We start from the raw sequence: 24,206 nt of genomic DNA on the forward strand, positions 1-24,206 counted from the left end.
TCTGTGACCAGAGTCTGTATTGGTGACTGGAATGTCTGTGTCTGTGACTGGAGTGTCTAATGTCCAGTGTCCAGAGAATCTAATGTCCAGGGTGTCTGGAATGTCTACTGTCTAATGTCCAGGGTGTCCGGAATGTCTACTGTCTGTGACTGGAGTGTCTCTGTCTGTGACTGGAGGGTCTAGTGTCTGTGACCGTTATGTCCAGTGTGTCCAGAGGGTCTAATGTCTGGGGTGTCCAAAATGTCTACTGTCTACTGTCTAATGTCCGGGGTGTCCGGAATGTCTACTGTCTGTGACCAGAGAGTCTGTGTCTATGACCGGAGTGTCTATGACCGGAGTGTCTAGTGTCTGTGACCGGAGTGTCTCTGTCTGTGACCAGAGTGTCTCTGTCTGTGTCTGGAGTGACCAGAGTGTCTGTGTCTTAAGTGACCAGAGCGTCTAATGCCCGGAATGTCCGGAGTGTCTAATGTCCAGAGGGTCTAAAGTTCGGAGTGTTCTGAGTGTTTTGAGTGTTCGGAGTCTGTAGCAGCTGTGAAGCTGAATTGTAACAGACGTGGAGCTGAAACAGTGTACTGATGACAGAGTGTATCTCCATACATGTAATTTGTTAGCCGTGGGCTAATTTTGAGGTCGTAAAACCCAGTGTATCTTTCGGGACTGTAAAGATAAGATGTATATCTATCCCTCTTTTTCAACACCATAATTTCGCTACCTGAGTGAATGCATTTTACTACATGAGTAAAATTTTGCATTGTTTACTATCTGAGCAAACTATATCCATCGTTTCATTGTCAAATCGTTGTGAACCATTCACCCCATGTCTTTATATTTGCTAAATTAATTTATTTGTATTTGTCATCATTGAGTCTGTGCGTTCCTATGTTAATCAAATCCAATATTTGGATTATATATATACACGCACATTTTCATAATTAGTTGCTCATTCAAGTCATCCATTATTAAACATTGTATTTATATCATGGTCAAAAGTATTCAGTTGTGAATCTGAAAATCCCACCTGGTTATCGTGTTACAAATAAAACCTTTCTCATATACATGGGCATGACAAACTTTCTCATAAGCATAGGCACAACAATAAAATATAAACCTCTCATACGCATGGGCATGACAAGGAAATATAACCCTCCTCACATGCATAGGCATGACAAGGAAACATAACCCTCCTCATATGCATGGGCATGACAAGAAATATAACCCTTCTTGTATGCATGGGCATAACAATAAAATATAAACTCAGGGCTGAGCAAATCCCATAGCCCGACATCCCGTTCTAGTCATTTTTGAAGTCGGGCAAGTAAAATTTTCCAGGTCACTAGTCCGGGACAAGTGCTTTTAAAAAAAGTCAGGCTAGTCCTTATTTTCATGTTTTAATCACTATATCTACCTTTATTTGGCCAATCATGCCCTCCGGGCGTACTGAATACTTGATTCTACCCCTCTTCGTGTATACATTTGCATCCTGTTACCGCTTGACTGCATACTGGGCTAAGCGACCAAATTATCGGCAAATCAAAACACGTCAAACAAAAGAAAGCCAGTGTGATCAATTAGCGGTGTTGTAAGCGGTTTTGTTGCAATGAGTTTACTCAATCTAGATCATAATGAGCAGCTCACTATGATTTTAATCCAGCGAGTCAGTGTAATTAAATTCATGAAAGGTACTTTACTGACATCAGTGTTGGTTTCTTTTATGAACTGATTAAATGACAGTAATGATTCTTTAATTTATAACTGACTATACAGATGATTAACTTCCATGTGCGATATTGTGTTTGAAGCGAAACAATTACGCTAATTAATGAGCTGTTTCAGTTCGTATTTAAAAGAGAACATTGATGTTATGATCACTTTATAAGTAGTTGTCAAGCAAGCTGATACTTACTCTGTGGATAAAATGAGTTTGCTAAATTATTTTCGCAAGGAAGGGAAATAAAATACCCCATAAAAATTTCAAAATAAATTTTTGATAAAAAATTCTGTAACTAAACAACAACACACAGCATATCTGAGGGGGTACACACAGATATAAAGCACCTTTTTCTTTTTTTGGAAGTGGGGGGACATCTGTCTGGTGTCCCCCCCCCCAAAAAAAAATAGGAAGGTAATAACGGCGATTCGGAGAAGACTTCTTTAAGGAATTCCTTAAACCAAAAGAGTTTACAAATGCTAATGAACATTTCTGCAAATGGACCAGAGCTTGAGGACTTTAACCCAGACACAGCTATCAACTGCTGGCTTAGTGCTGCTGCAGGTGGCAGACATAAGTAGTAAAGTGGGGTACATTAGCGTCAATGGGAATTAGCATTACAGAGACCCCTGGGTCAGATTAGCGTCAAGGGAAATTTAACATGGAGAAAAATCGTGGGTCAGATTAGCGTCAAGGGAAATTAACATGGAGAAAAATCGTGGGACGGTTTAGCATCAAAGGAATTTAAACAGGGTGGGACTTTATAGCGTCGAGGGAAATTGAACATGGGATTTTTTTTTTTTTTTTTTTAAATTTTTTTAAAAAAGGGGTAGGCAATGGAAAGGCTATCTCTTTTCGAGAAATATGGCTGGCCCTGAAAAGGGCCTTTGGGTTTATGTTAATATTAATATTAACATAGATGGCATCTGTCACATCTTCTTCTTCTTCTTAAACTCCTTCTAACTGCCGGTCCATACACAAGTACCCTCTTGAGACATCCTTGTCTTTCTATGTAAACTCTCCTCATCCATTGACTAGTATCTGTCCTATCAACAACAGTACACTTGGACCTGACATACATGAGCATGTCCATCCTAAACATCATGGAAGACACAAGCGTAGAAGATTGCACATCGGTCCACATCTTGAAGCGACGAGAACAAGTGAATCAATGCACTGAACTGCGCTTATTTATAGGCAGAGGTAGGATTGAAACGGATTGAGTTCATTCACCAATCTGAACACGCGTTACAAAATTCAGTCAGCTCGCATCCAATCCGAAGAGAGCAGTCTGTGACGTCAGTTGGTCTATATAGATTCGCTAGCGCTTGTGTGCAGTCAATCTATGCGACAGTGATTCAACATGACGGAAACTCAGAAAACGATCCATTGGGGTGCACCAGCAGGGGAGACCGCCCAAGGGAACCCGGACTTACTTTCAGAAGAGGTACATTGGGATTTTGTGGATTTTCTTACCTCGCAAGAATTTGTTCCGGAACCTTCATTACCTTCTTCATTACCGCAAGTGGAGAATTTTAGACAGAGACAGAAAGAAGAATTGGAGAAATTTATGCAACGACAAAAGGAAGCGGAACAAGCTTTTCTCCTACAGCAACAGCAACAGCAACAAGAAGAGGTAAGAAAAAAACAACAGCAACAACAGCAAGAAGAAGTAGCAGCAAAGAAACAAGAGGGTGAAAATCAAACGGCTACGGTACTGTTGGACATTTTAGCGGAGTTAAGAAGTCTGAAACAAATGTATCAGACTTCTTTATCACGACCGAAGAGAATACGACCTTCCCGAGCTAAACACGCCAACCCTGTGACTAAGCCTGTCCTACCACCCTTAGTGATTTCAACCCAATCATCAGAAGTAGGCCTTGGCCGTGGCAAAGGCTTAAGGCAGTTAAAGTTGATTGGTTAAACTCGCTCCTACACCATAAAGAAAAAAGGCCCTTTTCAGGGCCACCCACATTTCTCGAAAAGAAATACAATTTCAATTTGCCAATAACTCAAAAATAAACCCCACTCATTTTACCCTTATAGTACGTGTCTGTGTATGAGTGCTTGAGTGTAGCTTCTTATTTTAAAATCAAAACTCAAAGACACTTACCTTATATCATTCATGTATTCTTTTATCCATTTTTTTACAATCCAATTCACAATTCACCACAGAACACTTTAAAAAGTTCGTACACTTCTTCTTTCTCATTATTTAGTCTCTCTGTTTTTTGAATTTCTTCACCGTTTTTTCCTCATTTTCTTCCCTTCTTCTTTTCTTCTCCTGTTTCTTTGCCTCTTTTAAATAGAATTGTCTTCTTTCTTCCTCTGAAGAATCCCTCTCTTCTTTCGAAGAATCCCTCTCTTCTTCCGAAGAATCCCTCTCTTCTTCTGAAGAATCCTTCTTTTCTTCTGACTCCTCTTGTTTCTTTTTTGGGCAATCTGGAGACCAATGTCATTTTTCTTTACAATAATAACAGGTATCTTGACTTTTGTCTTTTTTAGCCCCTGTTTTTTTTCTTTTTTGACGGTCTGGACACTCTGAAGACCAATGCCCTTTCTTCTGACAGATATAGCAAGTATCTTGACTTTTATCTCGAAAGGAAGGAGAGTAGTCCGTCGGCTGGTCTGAAGAGAATTTTCTAATGACCCCTCGCAAAGCTCTGACGAAACGTTCCATCTGGGTAGTCTCTTCCATCGTTGTGCTCGGCTTGAGAGTGAAATGAATAGTGAAAGGACAAGACACACACCCTTTTTATATACGCTGGTTTGCCAAGACTATAAATTAGTCTATGGTGTTTAAACTTGAGTCATTTGACGTTTTGCACTCAAGATGAAACGATCCCATTCATTCGAGAAGAAAGAAGAAGAAGAAGAAAGTAAGAGGCAGAAACGTGATCTATCGCCTCGTACCAGGGCTGAAATCTTGGCACAAATTCATGCCAGTGATTTTGAAGAGGACATGAGTGAACCAGAATCCGAACCCTCTAAACCAAGTTCACCACCCTTAGTCAACCCTGAAAAGTACTATTCCATTCGAGAGACGGAAAAGCGCTCCTCTAGAAAATTTAGAACCACGGCTTACACCTACACGGTGAAGTTTAAAGATTTCAAGGCCGACGTACCCTTGGAGAAAGCAGAAGGGTTTATCACCGAGATGTGGGATTCTTTGCTCACCGCACTCAAGCGACAATGTCAAGCCAAAGAAGACGATCGCTTGACACTATCCATAGATCACGACGGTTTGAAATCCCCTGTTTGGATCGAGTTTAGCAGACCCGCAGAACTGACCCCTTCCAAAGTCATGGACAAGATACAACAGGTACAACAATCTAATGACCAGTTTGACATCACCGATGGTAAAGCCACACTGAAAATGGCCCACGTCTCTCCTCCTCAAGGAACTGGATGCAAAAAGATGTTATTGGTGGACGACCTTCGCAACACCAAAAAGAGTCTCGTCCGAATTAACAACGCTCAAGACCAGATGTGTTTAGCCCGAGCCATCGTGGTGGGACGAACCTATGCCAACAAGAATGACACGTTAGAATGGAAAAGAACCTGGAAAACTATTCAACAATCCGACCGAGCCAAACAACGAAATGAAGCAGAACTCCTGTTGCCTCAAGCCGGACTGTCCAAAGACACACCCTGTGGCATTCCTGAGATGCAAAAATTGCAAGATGCCCTAGCTCCACGCTACACCTTGAAAGTGCACCCTCAAGAAATGCGTGGAACTCTGTTGTTTCGAGGCCAAGATTTTAAGGACGGAAAATACATTCATGTCTATCATCACAATGACCATTTCGATACCATTACCAGTATCACTGGATTCCTGGGATACAGTTATTATTGTGAGAAATGTGACTATGGTTATAACAATCGAGAGCAACACAAGCATTGTGGAATAAAATGCCCAGGATGTTTGGCCTCTCCACCCTGTCTGAGCGAAGGACCAGTGCCTTGTTCGACTTGTATGCGCACGTTTGTCAGTCCTATCTGTTACCAACAACATTTGAAAACACAAGGTTCACAGAAGAAATGTGCTTGTCAACTCCTGAGATTGTGCCCTACCTGTGGACAAGGCATACTTACCAATAATGCCAAGGCACACGTATGTCGAGGAAAGAAAAAATGTCACATTTGTCACCACATCGTGGACTTGGAACATGAATGCTACGTGCAAAAATACCAACCCCCACCAGAGAAAGAGGACGGTCACAAGAAGAAAGGCAATTTCATCTTTTTCGATTTCGAATGCATGCAAGAGACCGGCATTCACATTCCTAATTTCTGCGTGGCTCATCGAGCGTGCGAGAAGTGCATTCAAGAACCTATCTTCAGTCATTGCCCTCACTGCAGCAAGATTCCTGGAGGACGTGAAAAAATCTTTCGGGGACCAAACACGTTAGCCGATTTTGCCCGATGGGTCTTAGACCCCATCGACAAGATGTGGAGCCAAGAGGACATCGAACGTTACGGAGATTGTCATCGTCATGCCACGGTGATGGCTCACAATTTCTCCGGATATGATGGACAGTTTCTTCTCAGATGCTATACGGAACAAGGCACCGAACGTCCTAAAGTCACTTTGAACGGAGCCAAAATCATTTTCATGCAAGTGGGACAAGTGCAGTTTAAAGATTCGATGAGCTATCTGGCCATGCCTTTGAGTCGAATGCCTAAAACGTTTGGAATGACAGGAATGGCTAAAGGGTACTTTCCACACTTTTTCAATACGGAAGCCAATCAACATGCCGTTCTACCCCATTTGCCTGAGGCTCACTATTACGACCCCAACAACATGCGTACCGAACAACGAGAAGCTTTCTACGCTTGGTACCAGGCTCATGCCTCTGACCCCTTCGACTTTCAGGAAGAAATGTTAAAGTATTGTCGTTTCGACATGGACATTTTACGGCGTTGCTGTGGAAAATTTCGAGAACTGTTCATGGAACACGGAGGGGTCGATCCTTTGAAAGAAGCTTGCACCATTGCCAAAGCGTGTTCCTTAGTGTACCGCCAACGATTCATGCCTGAAAACACCGTGGCTGTCATCAGTCCTCAAACGACCCACTATGTCAAGCGTCAATACTCGGTCAAAGCCCTACGTTGGTTACATTACTTGTGCGACAAGGAAGACAAATGGATTCAGCATGCCCGCAACGGAGGAGACGAAAAGACCATCGGAACGTTTTCGGTCGATGGCTGGGACTTAGAAAACCCCAAGATCGTGTACGAGTTTAACAGTTGCTTATTTCATGGATGTCCCGTCTGTTACCCTGACCGTGACACTAAAAATCAGTTTTTGCAACGAACCATGGAAGACTTGTACCAGGACACTTGTCAGCGACGCCTAAAGTTAGAACAGCAAGGATACCAAGTGGTGGAAATGTGGGAACACGAGTACGATCACCGTTTGAAAACCGATCCCGAGTTTAAACGCATCGTGGAAAGTTACCAGTTCATGGACACGCTGAACCCGAGGGATAGTTTGTACGGAGGAAGGACCAATGCCACCTGTTTGCTGTACCAAGCCGACGAAGAGAAAGGAGAAGAAATCAAATACTTGGATGTGTGTTCGCTGTATCCCTACGTGTGCAAATATTGTCACTTTCCTACAGGGCACCCGCAATTGTTGACGGAACACATCGACCTGAAAAACATTCGACAATACGAAGGCTTGATCAAGTGCAAAGTTTTGCCTCCCACGAACCTATACCATCCCGTCTTACCTCACCATTATCAAGGCAAACTGATGTTTCCCTTGTGCCGTACTTGTGCCGAAACGTGCAACCAAGATCAGCCTTGTCAGCACACCCAGGAAGAACGGGCCTTGACGGGAACCTGGGTCAGCGTAGAATTGTTCAAAGCTATGGACATGGGATACCAACTGTTAGAAGTGTATGAAATTTGCCACTTTTCCAAGACACAACAGTACCACAAGGGTGACCCTACTCAGAAAGGCATTTTCGCTGACTACGTGGATGCCTTTTTGAAACTGAAACAAGAAGCCAGCGGCTATCCTTCCTGGTGTCACACTCCCGAAGACCAAATACAATTCAAAGAGAAATACTACGAACAAGAAGGCATCTCTTTAGACCACATCGAAAAAAACGAAGGCAGGCGATCGTTTGCCAAAGTGATGTTAAATTGCTTGTGGGGTAAAATGGCACAACGACCGTGTTTACCCAAGACGGAATATTTGACAGAACCTTCCCGCTACTTCCAGATGATTCACGACAAAACCAAATACATGAAACACGTGGACGTCGTTCGAGAGGATTTGATCTTGGTCAATTACAAAGAAGATCTGGACTTTGTACAAGACGACCCTTTTGGAAATGTCATCATTGCGGCTTACGTGACAGCTCATGCTCGCTTAAAATTGTACGAAGCTTTAGAACTGTTAGAAGAACGCGTCCTGTACTTTGACACGGACAGTTGCATTTACATCCATCACCCGATTCAACAGCACCCTGACATCGAAGGAGACCGTTTAGGAGCCTGGACAGACGAGCATCCCGACGACAAGATTCTAAGTTTCGTCAGTGGTGGTCCCAAAAATTACGGCTACGAATACCGGGACAAACAAGGAGAAGTGCACATGACGTGCAAAGTGAAAGGACTGACTCTGAATCATCGTACCAGTCGAGTGGTCAACTTTGGGGTATTGAAAGAAGCCTTGCAATCGGGAGAGGATGGAAACTTTAAAGTGACCACTTATCAACCGAACAAGATTGTACGTTTACCCACTCACCACATCGTCAGTCGACCCTTGGAAAAAGTCTATCAAATTGTATACCAGAAGCGAGTGCGACTTCCCAATCACTTCACCTTACCGTACGGTCACGTCGGTATTGGTCTGTATATAAAAAGGAACCCTAGGCAAGATCGATAGTTCATTGTTCATTGAAGTAACTTACCATGTCGTTGACGAAGAAGAAACCAGATTGGTTTGGCTTGGACCCAAGAGGTGGCCCAGTATGCACGAGAGTTATTCAAGGAAAAAAGTTACTTTTCAACCCGTGTTAGTGACGGTGCCAGAAGAACCCGTCACCCAGGACGGGACTGTCGTGGACAGGCCTGAAAGACCCTTTCGGGAGGACACTTGTGTGACCTTACCCCCTACTATAGAACTGGTTAGAACTTTACCCAAAACATGTTGTACAGACACTTGTGTTTATTCCACGTTCATGGTTATCATGTGCCTTTTATTCTTGTACTTAAGCCTTTGGCTTTTATGTATTTTTGTCTTTCGTATTCATGTTTGAAAAAAACATTCAATAAACGTGTTCTGAAAAAGTATATAAACTCTTGTCTTGTTTGTTTTTCGTGTCACATGTGACATTTCTCACACTATGGCTACCTCTGCTGTCTCTGCTCCCTCTTCCTCTACTGTCAAAGTCATCGACGAACACTTAGATCGTGCCAGTTGGGAGGCTTTGTATCTTTGCCATCCCTTTAACATGCTCATTGCTGGACCTAGCGGTTCAGGCAAAACCGAATTCGTCAAACGTTTGATCGAACATAAACATCATTTGACCGATCGACCCCCTCAACGAATCGTGTGGTGTTACAAAGAGTGGCAATCGGCTTACAGCCTCTTGTGAGAAAGTCAAGGCGATTCCATCGTGTTTGTGGAAGGCATTCCTAAAGAAGACGATGGCATCGTCTCTGACTCCCGTCTAACCCATTTGGTAATTTTTGACGACATGTTAGGAGAAGACGAAGAAGAAATTAAACTGTGGTTCACGCGCAAAGGGCATCACCGTAATGCCAGTGTCGTTTACATCACCCAAAATTTGTTTCAACAAAGTAAAGCCCATCGCACCATCAGTCTCAATGCGCATTACGTGGTCTTGTTTAAAAGCCCTCGAGATAAATCGCAAGTGCAAGTCTTAGCCAAACAGTTAGGAATGCCTTGGCTGACTCAGGCGTACGACGATGCCACTCAAACTCCACACGCCTATTTACTCATCGATTTGAAACCTATGACCCCCGAGGATTTGCGATTTCGTACCCACTTGTTTCACCACTGGTGCCAAGACGGAGGGCCTGTCCTGTACACGTCTCCGTCCTCGACTTCATTTCACTCCCCATAAAAAAATCTATAAAAACCTCAGACCCATTTTCGGCTGTCTCACTCTCAGTGCGAACATGACGTCCCTTCAGTCGCATCTTCCCGTCAAATTGATTCGTGCCTTGTATGGTATCAGTCGAGAAAAAGATCCACAAACACGAGCTCGTGTCTTAGAAGCTAGTCTCAAAGAAGTCTTACGATGGTTCACGGTGACGGCACGTCAATTACTCCAAGGAATCATTCAGATTCCTCATCAAACCAAACGCTTTTTCGATCGAAACAAAGTCACTTTGGTCCAACTGGCCGATCCCCGCATCGACACTCAAACCAAAAAACAAATCATTTTGAAACCTGGAGGGAGCGGTACTCTAGGAGGGGTCATCATTTGCTCACTCTTAAGATGGGATCCTAATGCCCCCAAAGTTATACCCAAGACAAAAGTCCAACGAAGCCCCAAGAAGAAAAACACCAGGTCCCCAAGGAGAACTTCTCCAGTGGCAGGACCCTCCTCTGACCAGACACCACCCCGGAAAAAGAAAAGAAGCCCCCAGAAAAAGAAAAGTCCACAGAAGAAAACTAGTCGCAAGAGAGGCACTTCGGCCAGGACGCAACCTTACACTCGCAAACCACGACCTGCCACAGCGGTGACTGCGTCTCCGGCAGCTTCACATTTGTCCACTTCTCCGTTAATGACACCCAGAACTGAAGAGTACTTGGAGACGTTGATCACACTAAGAACTTCTCCGTTGATGACCCCCAAAAGAACTTCCCCAGTGGCAGGACCTTCCAATTTAGTGGCAGTGGCTGCTGCTCACAAAGTACCTTCTCCCAAAATCAAAGTTCAAGAAAGATCGGGCATGTTACAAAGTTTACTGGATTTGTCCAAGCAAGAACTGGCTCGATTTAGTCCGTTACGTACCCCTGCGCGACGTGTCATGCCTGTCCTCAAACTAATACGACGTAAAGACAATCAGTGGCGACGCGTTCCAGTATAAAAAAGGCCTGTGACCAAGTCGGGTATCAGTGTTTTTTGGTGCTCCTGAAGACTCAAAGATGTCACCCTCCAGAAAACCCCAAGGAAAGAAAAGGAAAGGACTGCCACCACGTTTAGCCAAACATGGGGACATGTTATCTGTCCTGTCCAAAGCTTCTCCACCCCTACGAAAAAAACTCATTCAAACAGCCTCCAAAGAGGTCATCGATACCGTGTGCGAATGTTGTTTGAACGTTTTGAAAGGCACGATCCCTTTGTCCAAACACCAGAAACAATGCTTAGGCAAACATCGTCACGTTCTTCACCAAATGGTTCTAAAGAAAATTCCCATTCGTCAAAAAAAGAAGATGTTAGTGCAACGTGGAGGTATTTTACCTCTCTTGTTAGGCCCCATACTGAAAGGAGTCTTGGGAACCATGTTGGGAGGACTGGTGGGAGCAAGATAAAAAGGCCTCAGAAGTTCCAAGATCTCAGAATCGACCCCTGACAACCCCATGGAAGGACGAAAACTAGCTTTAGTGCCTTACAAACGATGGATGGAATACCATCGGTGGCAAGAACAACACACCCCGCATTTACCTCCCAATCCCCATTTGAGCGAGATGTCCCAGTTACAACACGAACTGCAGTCCTTGATGGATCGCCAAGATTTGTCCGAAACAGAAAAATCGCAAAAGTACGGTCAGCTCTTGCAACGACTGCAACTCTTTCACCAGAAAGCTTTAGACGAAACAGCTCTACCCACTCTGAAAGATTTTAAGACCTTGATGAAAAGTCCAGCACCATCACCAGTACCAGTACCAGTACCACCAGTACCCGTGACCAAGACAGAAAAAGGAGAAGAAGAGGAAGGGTTTCAAACTCCACCAGAAAAAGTACGCAAGTTAACAACACCACCTACCTCCAGAATTGGATGGATTAAAAAGATGATGGCCACCCCTTCTTCCTCGCAAGAGAAAAAGAAAGTGAAGACAGAAGTGAAGACAGAAGTGAAACAAGAACCGATATCCCCCGCTCAGACATCCTTCTCCTCTTCGACACCTATTGCTGGCCGCACACGCAAAGCATTGCAATCCAAGAAAATACCCCAAGAGAAAAAGAGTAGCATCCTCCAAGAGTGGGTGTCTTATTAACACACCAACCAACACAAAAAAAAATGGAAAAAGTCTTAGCCAGCATTTACTACGATCCCTCCCATCCTGCAGGTTACGCAGGAGTTCAAAAATTGTATCGTGCTGACAAAACGCGACTGAAAAGTCTCCGTTTACCTCAAGTGCAACGATGGTTACAAGAACAAGCTACCTACACTTTACACAAACCCATTCGACGCAAGTTTGCCAGAAGTCGCACCCGAGTGGAAGGCATCGAACATCAATGGCAAGCCGATTTAGCCGATGTCTCTCATTTGGCCAGCTACAATCGTGGCTACAAATATTTGTTTTGTGTCATCGACGTCTTTTCCAAATTTGCCTGGGTCGTGCCCTTGACTTCCAAATCGAGCAGCGAGTTAGTGCGAGCCCTGCAACGGGTGTTGAAACAAAGCGGTCGTCACCCTCTTCGATGGCAAACGGACAAAGGCACCGAATTTCTGAACCAAGCTTTCCAAAAAGAATTAAAGAAACGTGACATTCATTTTTTTACCACCGAGAATCCCGAAACCAAAGCCAGCATCGTGGAACGTTTTCAACGCACTTTGAAAGAACGCATGTGGAAATATTTTACGCATCACCACACTCTGAAGTACATCGACATCTTACCGCACCTGGTGCAAGTGTACAACCAATCTTACCATCGAAGCATCGGACGTGCCCCGCAAGACGTGACTCCCGACAACGAAGTGTTGGTGTTTGAGCGTCTGTTTGGTATGTCCCCGACGAGGGCTGTCCCCGAGAAAAGTGGAATGTTGGCCGTAGGAGATTGGGTGCGCATTGGCAAAACCAAATGCACTTTCGACAAAGGTTACTTACCTAACTGGACGACCGAATTGTTTTGCGTCACTGGACGAGTGCATGGCCGTCATCCTGCCATCTATAAATTGGAAGACATGAACAGAGAAGTGCTCAAAGGAACGTTTTATTTGCCCGAGTTACAACGTGTCACCAAAAAAGAAGACGACGTGTACGACATCGAAAGCATTCTCGAACGCAGAACCCGTAAAGTGGGCAAACGACGTGTCAAAGAAGTCAAAGTACGTTGGAAAGGATATCCACCCAGTTTTGATTCTTGGATCGACGCTTCGCAAGTCATCGACTATAAAAAGAAGTGACCATCATGCCCTTTCACACAGCAGACGCAGCTACGTCGACCACTCCTCCTTCACCTAGTTCTTCTGTGCAAGATTTACAAAAACAACCCTTGTGGGTGTGGTGTGGAGAACGTGTGCCTAAAACGCAAATCGTCTTTTTCTGCCAAATCTTCGTGGTGTATTGTGTCATCGGGGCAGCCATTGCCAATTTGAGTTTGCAACAAGGAGACAAACAATTGTGGACCATTTTATTGAGCAGTTGCATTGGTTACCTGCTTCCTAATCCCTCCCTGAAATTCTCCTCGAACGGGAACCCCGGGAACCTTGTGTCCAGTGCCAGTGCCAGTCACCACTTCAACCACAATCAGAACCCCATTTTAGACGGAGACACGCCTCTGACATCCAGTAATATCCCCTCGGACAGCCACAGAACTCTGGAATTATGAGTCACCAAAACCAATTTTACTTAACTTTACCCAGTGACAGTTCCATGGAGGTGTTTCCCAAGAACACGTTGTGCTGTTACACGGCCAAATTACCTCAAGCCATCCAGTTAGATCACGAAGCCCATTGGGAAGTGGCTTTAGTAGAAATGATTCACCCGACCCAAGTCCTCAATGTCCTTCCCAATCAAAATTTTTTTGATGTGGAAGTTCATGACGAGCAAATGCAACAGTGGATGGATAGCAATGTCAAATATGACAAGAAAACCCGTACACAAAAGTACACCACCTATCACTTGTTCATTCCCCCAGGCTATTATTTTAGTGGTCAACATGTGGTCAGCACCATAGCCTCCAGGTTTAATGTCGTGTTTCTGAAAGCTTTGGAGCATGTCAACAAAAGTGTCACCATGGAGTACCACAAAGCAGCTCGTCGCTTCTTGATGAAATTTGAACGAAGTAAAATCGTGTCCATTTTATTTTGTCCTGAATTGTTTGACATGTTGGGCGGAGACATGGACATGAGAAAGGCCATGCTCAAGAAAAACGAATTACCCATCGTTTACGACAACGAGTCTTTTAGCAAGTTATTTCGTGCCCCGGTAGAACTGAACCAAGGACTGAATTTGATGTTCGTGTATTCCGATGTGGTGGAGTACAACGTGGTGGGACACACCTCCGTACCGTTACTGCGTGTCATTCCTTTCAAAGTAGATTCTGCCATGAACGCTGACGAGGAAGGTGGAAACACTTACCACGTCCACCGCAAATTTGTACATCCTCACTATTTGCCTGTCAGTAAGTCGTATTTGGACACGGTCAACATTGCTATAAAAGGAGATCTGGGACAAAATATTCCATTCACCAAAGGAAAAGTCACGGTGAAACTCCATTTTCGAAAACGGTTCTCTCACGACTAGTAAGTAAGTCATGTATCCAGTGTACCGAGGGGTTGCTCGACGGCGAGGACACGGCTTAGGAGATATGTTAAAATCGGCCTTTCGTTCGGTGGCCCCGGTGTTGAAACCGATGGTGACACGCGGATTGCACGCCTTGAAAGATGCGGCACTGACGCAAGGCAAAGAATTTCTCCAAAATGTCATCATCGACAAACAAAACCCTAAAGAAGCCTTCATGAGGGCAGGCAAAAATGTCTTGCTGCAAACGGGCAAAGACATTTTAGGCCAACAAGAAACACCTATAAATGCCCTGCACGCTACCGAGTCAGGCATTCAGCAAGGACAAGGCAGAAAGAGACGACGAAGAAAACACCCTTTCACCAGACTTCAAGCTAGAAAGGCCAAGAAAAGAAGAACTGTTCGAGACTTAGACGTTTTCGATTATTGAGAAAAGAGACAAAAAAATGATGCACCGAGAATCTTGCGCTTGTTCCAAGACGGAACTGGATCTGTTTGCCATGCCCCCCACGATGATGACGATGGAAGAATCCCAGTGGGTGGAATTTCACCCCGTCTCCTCACTGACCGATTCCGCTCCCATCGAGTTTGAAATCAAAGGACAGCCTGAAGATTACATCGATCTGAATAGCAGTTACTTGTACCTGAAAGTCAAAATTCTAGATAAGACTGGAGGTGCTATAGACGATGAAGCAGTAGCTCCCGTCAACAATTTCATGCATTCCTTGTTCAGTGGAGTGGACTTGTACTTGAATAACAAACTGGTCAGTAGCAGCATGGATACTTACCCTTATCGTGCCTACCTGGAAAATCTCTTGACGTACGGAATAGATGCCAAGAACACTCATCTCAATGCCTGTGTGGTATGGGAAGCTGACGAACCTACCAAGTTTGAAATATTGGAAACTGATGAAAAGAAAGACAACAATGATGGATTTCTAGAACGAAAAAAGAGAATCACGGGAGCCGACACAAGTTTAGAACTGATGGATCGTTTGCATTTGGACATGTGGTTGCAAGAAAAGTATTTGCTGAACGGGGTGGATGTCCGCCTGAGACTGAATCGTAGCAGTGCCGCTTTCCATTTGATGGCTGATAGTGACGGTTACAAAACTAAAATCCTAGAAGCCAGACTCTACGTACGCCGTGTGGAAGTGTTACCTAAAGTGGGAAACGACATCAGTCAGACGTTGAGCAGAACGACTGCCAAGTATCCCATACGACGCGTGGAAGTGAAAACCTTCACCATTCCCAAGGGACAGCGAGCCATGATCAAAGATCATCTGTTCCAAGGACAGTTACCCAAACGTTTGATCGTTGGTATCACCGAGAATACAGCCTTCAACGGACCTGCCGAAAAAAATCCTTTCTACTTTCAACACTTTGGCGTGTCCAAAATCGAAGTCAGTCGCGATGGCAAGACCTTGTGTACCCGACCTTTCGAACCTGACTTTACCAAGAAGAATTACTTGAGATCGTACTTGTCCCTGTATGAAGCCACCGGACAGTTAGGAACCAATACCAGTCATGGTATTACATACGAGGATTATGCAGGAGGCTACGCTTTGTGGGCTTTCGATTTCACTCCAGACCAAGGCAGCGACGAGGGACATTTCCACCCTATAAAATCCGGCCAGATTCGTGTGGAAATTCAGTTTAAAGACCGAGACCCTGATGAAACGGTGAACGTCATCCTGTATGCAGAATTCGATAATACCATAGAAATCAACAGTTTGAGAGAAGTCATCCTAGATTACTAGAAACCATGGAAGACTGTTATCCCTCTTTACCTAGTGGAGAAACTTTTAGTGTTGGATTAATGTTAAAAAATGTTAGAGTTGTTGTTGTTTAGTGTTAAGTGATTTTTGAATAAAAAATGTTGTGTTTTGAAAAAATTGTTTGATGTTATATTGTTGGATTATTGTTAAAAATGCTAGAGTTGTTGTTTAGTGTTAAGTAATTTTGAATAAAAAATGTTGTGTTTTGAAAAAATTGTTTGATGTTATATTGTTGGATTATTGTTAAAAATGTTAGAATTGTTGTTTAGTGTTAAGTGATTTTTCAATAAAAAATGTTGTGTTTTGAAAAAAATGCCTTTGTCTTTTGTTTAGCTATAAGAATGTTGGATTGATGCTCTTTCATTTCTTACTATCCCTCTCATGACACTCACTAAACGTTGTGACTCAAAAACCGTGTGGGGGATGTTTTCCTTCACGTCCGTGCTTTGACTTTAAGAACCGGGTTGTTTCCAGTCTAACCATCCATTGTCGACTCATCCTCCTAAGAAGATGTGCTCCAAACTAGCTAAACTCAACGAAGCCTACGTGAATTTGCATAGGGTCAGACACAGTCTGATACCGAAGCCAGAAGAAATAGAGAATGTGAGAATGTTAAAAATCACTGAAGACCTGATAGAAGAGCTCTTCAGAGAAGAAATGAACAGGGAAAAAGAAGAATGGACAGAGAAGTACAGACTTCAGAGACAGCAGCAAAAACAACAACAAGAGCAGCAGCAGCAACCTGAAGCTGACAGAGGCTTTGTCGATTGTCGTATCGACACCAAAGAGTTCTTCTTCTCTTTCCGAAGAAGCAGACCTATCGCCAGAAAGTCTATCCTCTGAGGACATCGCATTCTTAGAAACTAAAAAGAATGCCATAGCAAACAAAAAAAACAGCCCTTTTCAGGGCTACCCAATACTCTAGAAAAGAAATAACCATCAATTTGCCAATGTGTGTAGGTAGAGTAGTGTGAAAATAAACAATAACTCTTTTTTAAAAAAATGTGAGGGTATGTGTTTGTGTGTTTGTGTTTGTAAGTGGTTAAGTAAGTTGGTATGGATAGTAGATTAAAATGATGTCTTTTTTGGTGTTTGAGGTGTATATTTGGAGTTAGATTGGATTGCTTTGCGTATGTGGATAGTCTATTGAAGTGATTTATAAAAAATTTTAAAACAGTGATGGGTAGCATAAAAAAGTGAGTGAGTGTTTCTTTTAGGTCGGCGCATTGTTTTATGGTCATGATCTAGGTAAGATCAATTTTATGTTTTTAGGGGATGTTTTCGTTCACGTCCGCGCTTTCACTATAAATTGAAACTCGTTCGGCAGTCCAGCTACCCTTGTTGATTGATCAACACCAAAAATGAACACGAGACTGGAGAAACTGTTGGAACTTCATGTGCATCTGGAATATGCCAGGCGCATATTAAATGAACTGGCCGTGGAAGCCATTGTGGAGGAGGGAAGGATAAGAGGGGAGGAGGAAAGAAGAAACAAAGAAGAGGAGGAGAGAAGATATAAAGAAGAAGAGGAAAGAAGATACAAAGAGGAGGAGAGAAGATACAAAGAAGAGGAGGAGGAGGAAAAGGAGAGAAGAAGAAGAAGAAATTTCAGAATCCCAGAGAGCGAAAATTGGGATTCTGAAGCGACATATCCTGCCTCTGCTCTCTCCCCCCAAAAGGTAAAAAGTAACTGGGGGATAAGATGTGTATGCGGCGCCAGGCCTGGAAGGTGCCACCATTAACCAGGTGTCCATGAAGTTCCAAACAAAAAAACAGCCCTTTTCAGGGCTACCCAATACTCTAGAAAAGAAATAACCATCAATTTGCCAATGTGTAGGTAGAGTAGTGTGAATATAAACACTAACTCTTTTTTAAGATAGTGTGAGGGTATGTGTTTGTGTGTTGGTGCTTGTAAGAGCTAAGGTATGTTTGTGTGAATATTATGGGTTTCTTTATTGTTTCTTAGCGTAGGTGAAGAGTATAGTTTGGGTTTTGTAAGCGCTCACGTACGATTGTGTGGATAGTAGATTATGGATTTTGTTTATTGTTTGTTAGCGTATGTGAAGAGTATAGTTTGGGTTTTGTAAGCGCTCACGTACGATTGTGTGGATAGTAGATTATGGATTTTGTTTATTGTTTCTTAGCGTATGTGGAGAGTATAGTTAGGGTTTTATTATATGAAATGAAAAAGTAGGGGGATGTTTTCCTTCATGTCCGCGCTTTTCGTATAAGAACCCACAGTATTCGTTGTTCAAACCATTCTGCAAAGAATAAAAAAAGAAGATGGCTTCTAACCAAATGGACAAAATGGAAAAATTGCAAAACGTCCTCGACAATTTAGGAATGATAGAGCAAATGTTGGTTAACCTAAACGAGGATCACTATTCTTATAGTCCCCATCGAGTGAAGATGGAGATAAACAATTTACGAAAAATGAAGGTAATCATCAGTAATCTGTTGAAAGAAATAAAGGAGGAGAAGGAGGATGAAGAGGAAAGGATAAGGATGAGAGCATGGAATGAAAAAATTGAAAAAGAAGAAGAAAATGAAAAGAGGAAGAAAGAAGAGGAGGAAGAGAAGAAGAAAGAAGAGCAGGAGAAAAAAAAGAAAGAAAAGAAGAGAAAGAGTGTTGGAGATAAAATAAGAACTTGGTGGAGAAAAAGAAGAAACTAGAAGCAGAAGAAGAAGAAGAAAACCCAAAGGCCCTTTTCAGGGCCAGCCATATTTCTCGAAAAGAGATAGCCTTTCCATTGCCTACCCCTTTTTTAAAAAAATTTAAAAAAAAAAAAAAAAAAAAATCCCATGTTCAATTTCCCTTGACGCTATAAAGTCCCACCCTGTTTAAATTCCTTTGACGCTAAACCGTCCCACGATTTTTCTCCATGTTAATTTCCCTTGACGCTAATCTGACCCATGATTTTTCTCCATGTTAAATTTCCCTTGACGCTAATCTGACCCAGGGGTCTCTGTAATGCTAATTCCCATTGATGCTAATGTACCCCACTTTACTACTGACATATACATGGACATATTTTCAAATCCATCAGCTAAAACATATATACATGAACCTGAAGAAGCCAAATTTATAACAACCAATGTTTTTGAAAAATTAAATTCTTTTAAGAAATAATTATGTTGTATATTATTTTGTTTGTTTTTTTATTCTATGGATTAAGTAGATACGTCTCATCAAATCTTGGCAAGTGATTACCATTTTGGGACCAGTGAAAAGTAAGGTGGGACCAGTGAAAAGTAAGGTGGGACTAGTGAAGAGTAAGGTGGGACTAGTGAAGAGAAAGATGTTACTAGTGAATTTTCTGAAACCACTTGTCCTGGACTAGTGGTCAAAAAAAAAAATTTGCTTAGCCCTGAAACCTCTCATATGCATGGGCATGACAAGGAAATATAACCCTCTTCACTTGCATGGTTATAATCAGGAAACAAACCTCCTTGCATGCAAGGGCATGACAAGGATATATAACCCTCCTCACATGCATAGGCATGACAAGGAAATATAACCCTCCTCATATGCATGGGCATGACAAGAAATATAACCCTTCTCGTATGCATGGGCATAACAATAAAATATAAACCTCTCATATGCATGGGCATGACAAGGAAATATAACCCTACTTGTATGCATGGGCATAACAATAAAATATAAACCTCTCGTATGCATGGGCATAACAATAAAATATAAACCTCTCATATGCATGGGTGTGATAAGAAAACAAACCTCATATGCATAGGAATGTCAAGGAATTATAAGCCTTCACATATGCATGGGTATGAAGAGAAAATACAGAAATCTTCATAAGCATGGGCTTGACAAGGAAAAATAAACCTCCTCATTATGCATGAGCATAATGAAGAAATATAACCCATGTATATACCCATAGGCATGACAAGGAAATATGACCCTTCTCATTATGCATGGACATGGCAAAGAAAATATAACCCTCATCATAAACATGGGCATGACAATGAGACATAACCCTCATATGCATGTGCAAGACAAGGAAACAAACCTCATATGCATGGGCATGACAGGGAAATATAACACTTTCTATATCCTTGGGCATGACAAGGAAATATAATACTTTTTATATCCACGGGCATGATAAGGTAATATAACTTTAGTATACAACATCTGTGTCAACCCTGGCACAAATCTGATTCCCCTGGCTTGATTTCATAACCCTGTTCATATATATTGGGAAGATTTTTATTTCTTCTCAACCATATTAGACTTAATTTTGCAACATACAAATGTATTATTTGTGTATTGATCAGGAAAGCTCTGTCATCTTGAGTGGCCTTGACATCAAATGAGCTGTATCAAAAAAGCTCTGTCATCTTGAGTGACCTTGACATCAAATGAGCTGTATCAAATGTGATCTACTAATGGCACATCTCACAGCTTTCTTGATTAGCATATTGTACTGATTGTGTATAGATACATACATACATACATACATACATGCATGCATGCATACATACATACATACATACATGCGTGCAAGATTTTAGGTAATGAGGCATTGCATAACACATCTTGTTGTTCTATCCCAACTTGTATCTCATCTGAATTCAAACAGTCTTTTTAGCAATGTACAATCTGCATACTGCCCTTGCCACAGTACTGAAACTACTCTTCTAAAAGTAGTTAATGACATTCTCTCTGCTTTGGATAGCGGAAAGATTACAGTCCTCACCCTCCTTGATTTGTCTGCAGCATTTGACACATTAGACCATGATATATTACTTCACTGTCTCCAGCATGTATTTGGCATTCATGATGCAGCCTTACTGTGGTTCAAGTCCTACTTGGTCAACAGGACACAAATTGTGTCTGCAAATGGAATACACTCCAGCCCAGTTGATCTATGTCGTGGTGTTCCACAGGGGACTGTTCTTGGACCTGTTCTCTTCATTCTGTACACTCAGCCACTCTCAAGTGTCATAGATCATCATCCAGTGTCTCACCAATTGTACGCTGACGACACCCAAATCTACAAATCTAGCCACCCAACTGAAGTTGATGTCATCATCCAAGGTGTAGAGAGGTGCATTTCTGATGTGAAATCATGGATGACATGTAACAAGGTACAGATGAATGGTGATAAAACTCAGGCCATTCTGATCACAACACAAAGACTTTCTCAGTCACATCCTTTACCTCAAACAATAAATATCAGTAACACCAACATTAAATTCACACAGTCAGTACAAAACCTAGGTGTCACTTTGGACAGCACTCTCACACTGCACCAACATGTCATGAACATATGCAAGGCTGCATATCTTGAGCTGAGACGCATCAGCTCCATTCGCAAATATCTTTCAGTTGATGCTGCTAAAACACTTGTATGTTCATTAGCACTTTCAAGACTGGACTATTGTAACTCAATTCTGTCTGGTTCATCTCAATATTTACTTCAGAAACTTCAAAACACAGCTGCTCAGATCATACTTAGAGTACCACGATCAGAGCACACCTCCCTGCTGCTCTGTACCCTATACTGGCTATCCATTTGATCCAGAATCAAACACAAAATTTGTTCTCTGTGCTACATTTCACTGACGGACTCCAGTCCAACATAACTATTCGACCTCACCCATGTGTACACACCAGCAAAATACTTGCACACCTCTTCTGACAATCGTATACTCATTATTCCCACTATGAAAACAAAGTCATACGGACAATGTTCTTTTGCATACCAGGGCCCAGCAACATGGAAGGAATTGACCACTGAACTTAGACACAAAGACACAGTAATCCCATTCAATAGTACTCTTAAAACTCAATTATTTCAACTGCAAGAACAAACTTAAAGACATAATAATGTTCCCTACCTTAAATATTTACAGCATGTTTTTATGTTTTCTAATTTCATGGTGTTTGTTTTCTGTAATAATATCATTATATTTGTTTTTTATGTATAGGTGTTGTCTAATGTTGTAAAACGCTTAGAGCTTCTAAAGATTAGGTGCTATACAAAGTCCTCATTATTATTATCATCTTGATAAACTGTCCAATTTTTGGATACACATCATACAAGTGTATTCAGATTAATGTGTTCACATTGTTTACACAAAAGCAATGTCAATAATTCAAATCCTCTTCAGTCTGGGGAAGTCTGTGTATGATGTTCCATTTCATCAGTTTTACACAATGAAACATTTAAATGACCAGACTATTCAAACGGGACGCAGATGATTTGGCACTCAAAGATGGTCTGCAAATCTCAAACTGACAACTGGGTTGGTAGTTCAATATACATTTAAATGTTTCCACACAAAAAAACAGCGGAACTTTAGTTGCTGTAAACATTTTGAAACTATGCTAACTATTTGACAATACACTTGTCGGAATAATATCAATTCTGTTTACTGGTCTCAATAATTGGGGGTGTGGTTCATAAATTTTATGTAAGTTCATAAAGTAGTTCCAGATTTTGGCACTGTTGTGATAGAGATCAGAAAATGGTAGTTCATAATACAAACGAAGATATCAGATTTTCAGAAAATTCTAACCTGGAGCTATTTATCATTCATATGTGAAATCTTATATTTATTGGAATAATTTGTGCAACAATGACATCAAGTGAATGATGCCACAGGTTGTGCTTTAACTTGTCTATCCCTTGAGAAAGATTTATCCAGCCCAGGTCAATATGCAGAACAAAAATTTAATTAACATGAGAATAATATACAAACCATGTGAGTAGCAGTCTCCATTTTCCTTCGTCAAGAAGGGCATGAAGTCCACCTCATGATTCTGCATGTACTCGGCTGTCTGTTGCCGTAAACCTTCATTAGAAGCCTGTTGTTTAATTAAACCAAAATTAATTTATTAATTTATGTACTAATGTAAATGCATAATGTTTGTAATATGATGGTATAAGATTATAATTTCATTATTTTAAATCACTAAACTCATAATTATAGAATCTTCTACTACGGCCTAATTCATGCAGACTGCAGTATTAATGATAAATTTTAAAATGTCAAAAGTTTGGAGATATGTTTCATCCATTTAATTTCCCCAAGCATAATACATTAGGAGTATATCCACTACCTTGCAATTCCTATCTTTTCAGACTTGTTCTAGCTTTAAGAAAAATCACAAACCTTGACTGAAATTCCACAAGCCCAGACTCCAATTTCTGTATGCCCAAAATGTTCCCCTTTTTAAAAAGTATTTGTCACACAACACTGTGACTGTTACAATTTAAATAAAAATTCAATAAGGGATTTGAAGTTAATGCAAGTGTCATTAGTGTTCATCACTACTGACACTAGAGACTGGATGGTACTGGTGTTCAACCTTCTCTGCTTGATTATCTAAATAATCCTAGTCAGAACCAAGTTGATGTATGTCAATATGTTGGTTGCAATATTTGCAAAGAATTAATTGCCTTTTCCCACCTTTTGTATTTGCTGGTGTGTTTCACAAAGTAAAACTCCATCAACCAGTTCTGAAATTTTTATTTGTTGGGTGTTGCTGATAATATTGATAGCTAATTGCTTCCTAATCAGCTTTACAAATGAATCACACTTGAACACTATTTGGATAAATGAAATGATCATGCATTGTGTTTTATATAAACAGTAAAATCTGAGTTACGATGCTGCCAAACAAATTGCAAAGGTAGCCTGTTGTGCAGTTGATACAGGTCCAGCTATGTCAAATTAAGCACTTTGCTTTTAAAGGTCTTGGAGATAAAAGATAGAGAATGTTTTGGCTTGCATGTTAGTACAAGTGCCATAACCTTGTGAGCTGCTATGCATAAGAAAGCAAATTTTTAAGTGTTTCTCTGAGAATACTTACCCAATTACATTACATTATGATGTAAGCCTACTACTCTCTACTAAAAAGATGGAAAATGTCTTTTCCAGTATATTCATATAGGTCAAGGGCAATAACTCTTCATGAGATGAGATTGATCTTGTGATATTTTGGAATATGCTTTGCATATAACCCACTTCCGCCAAGAAGACTGGGCCTGAGGCGTGATATCCTGTTTTCTGG

General features: G+C 41.7%; 1 protein-coding gene across 1 annotated transcript in view; it reads right to left on the bottom strand.

Annotated features, from left to right (window-relative positions):
- Positions 1–24,206, bottom strand: part of LOC149773779 (deubiquitinase OTUD6B-like) — a 93,012-nt gene that overhangs the window by 14,245 nt on the left and 54,561 nt on the right. The window contains exon 7 of the mRNA XM_089946023.1: positions 22,892–22,997. Coding sequence (XP_089802149.1) covers positions 22,892–22,997 — 106 coding nt within the window. The remainder of the gene's footprint in view (positions 1–22,891; positions 22,998–24,206) is intronic.

This window comes from Sinohyriopsis cumingii, unplaced genomic scaffold (assembly GCF_028554795.1).
Source record: "Sinohyriopsis cumingii isolate HCF-2022 unplaced genomic scaffold, ASM2855479v2 utg000573l, whole genome shotgun sequence".
Lineage (NCBI taxonomy): Eukaryota > Metazoa > Mollusca > Bivalvia > Unionida > Unionidae > Sinohyriopsis > Sinohyriopsis cumingii.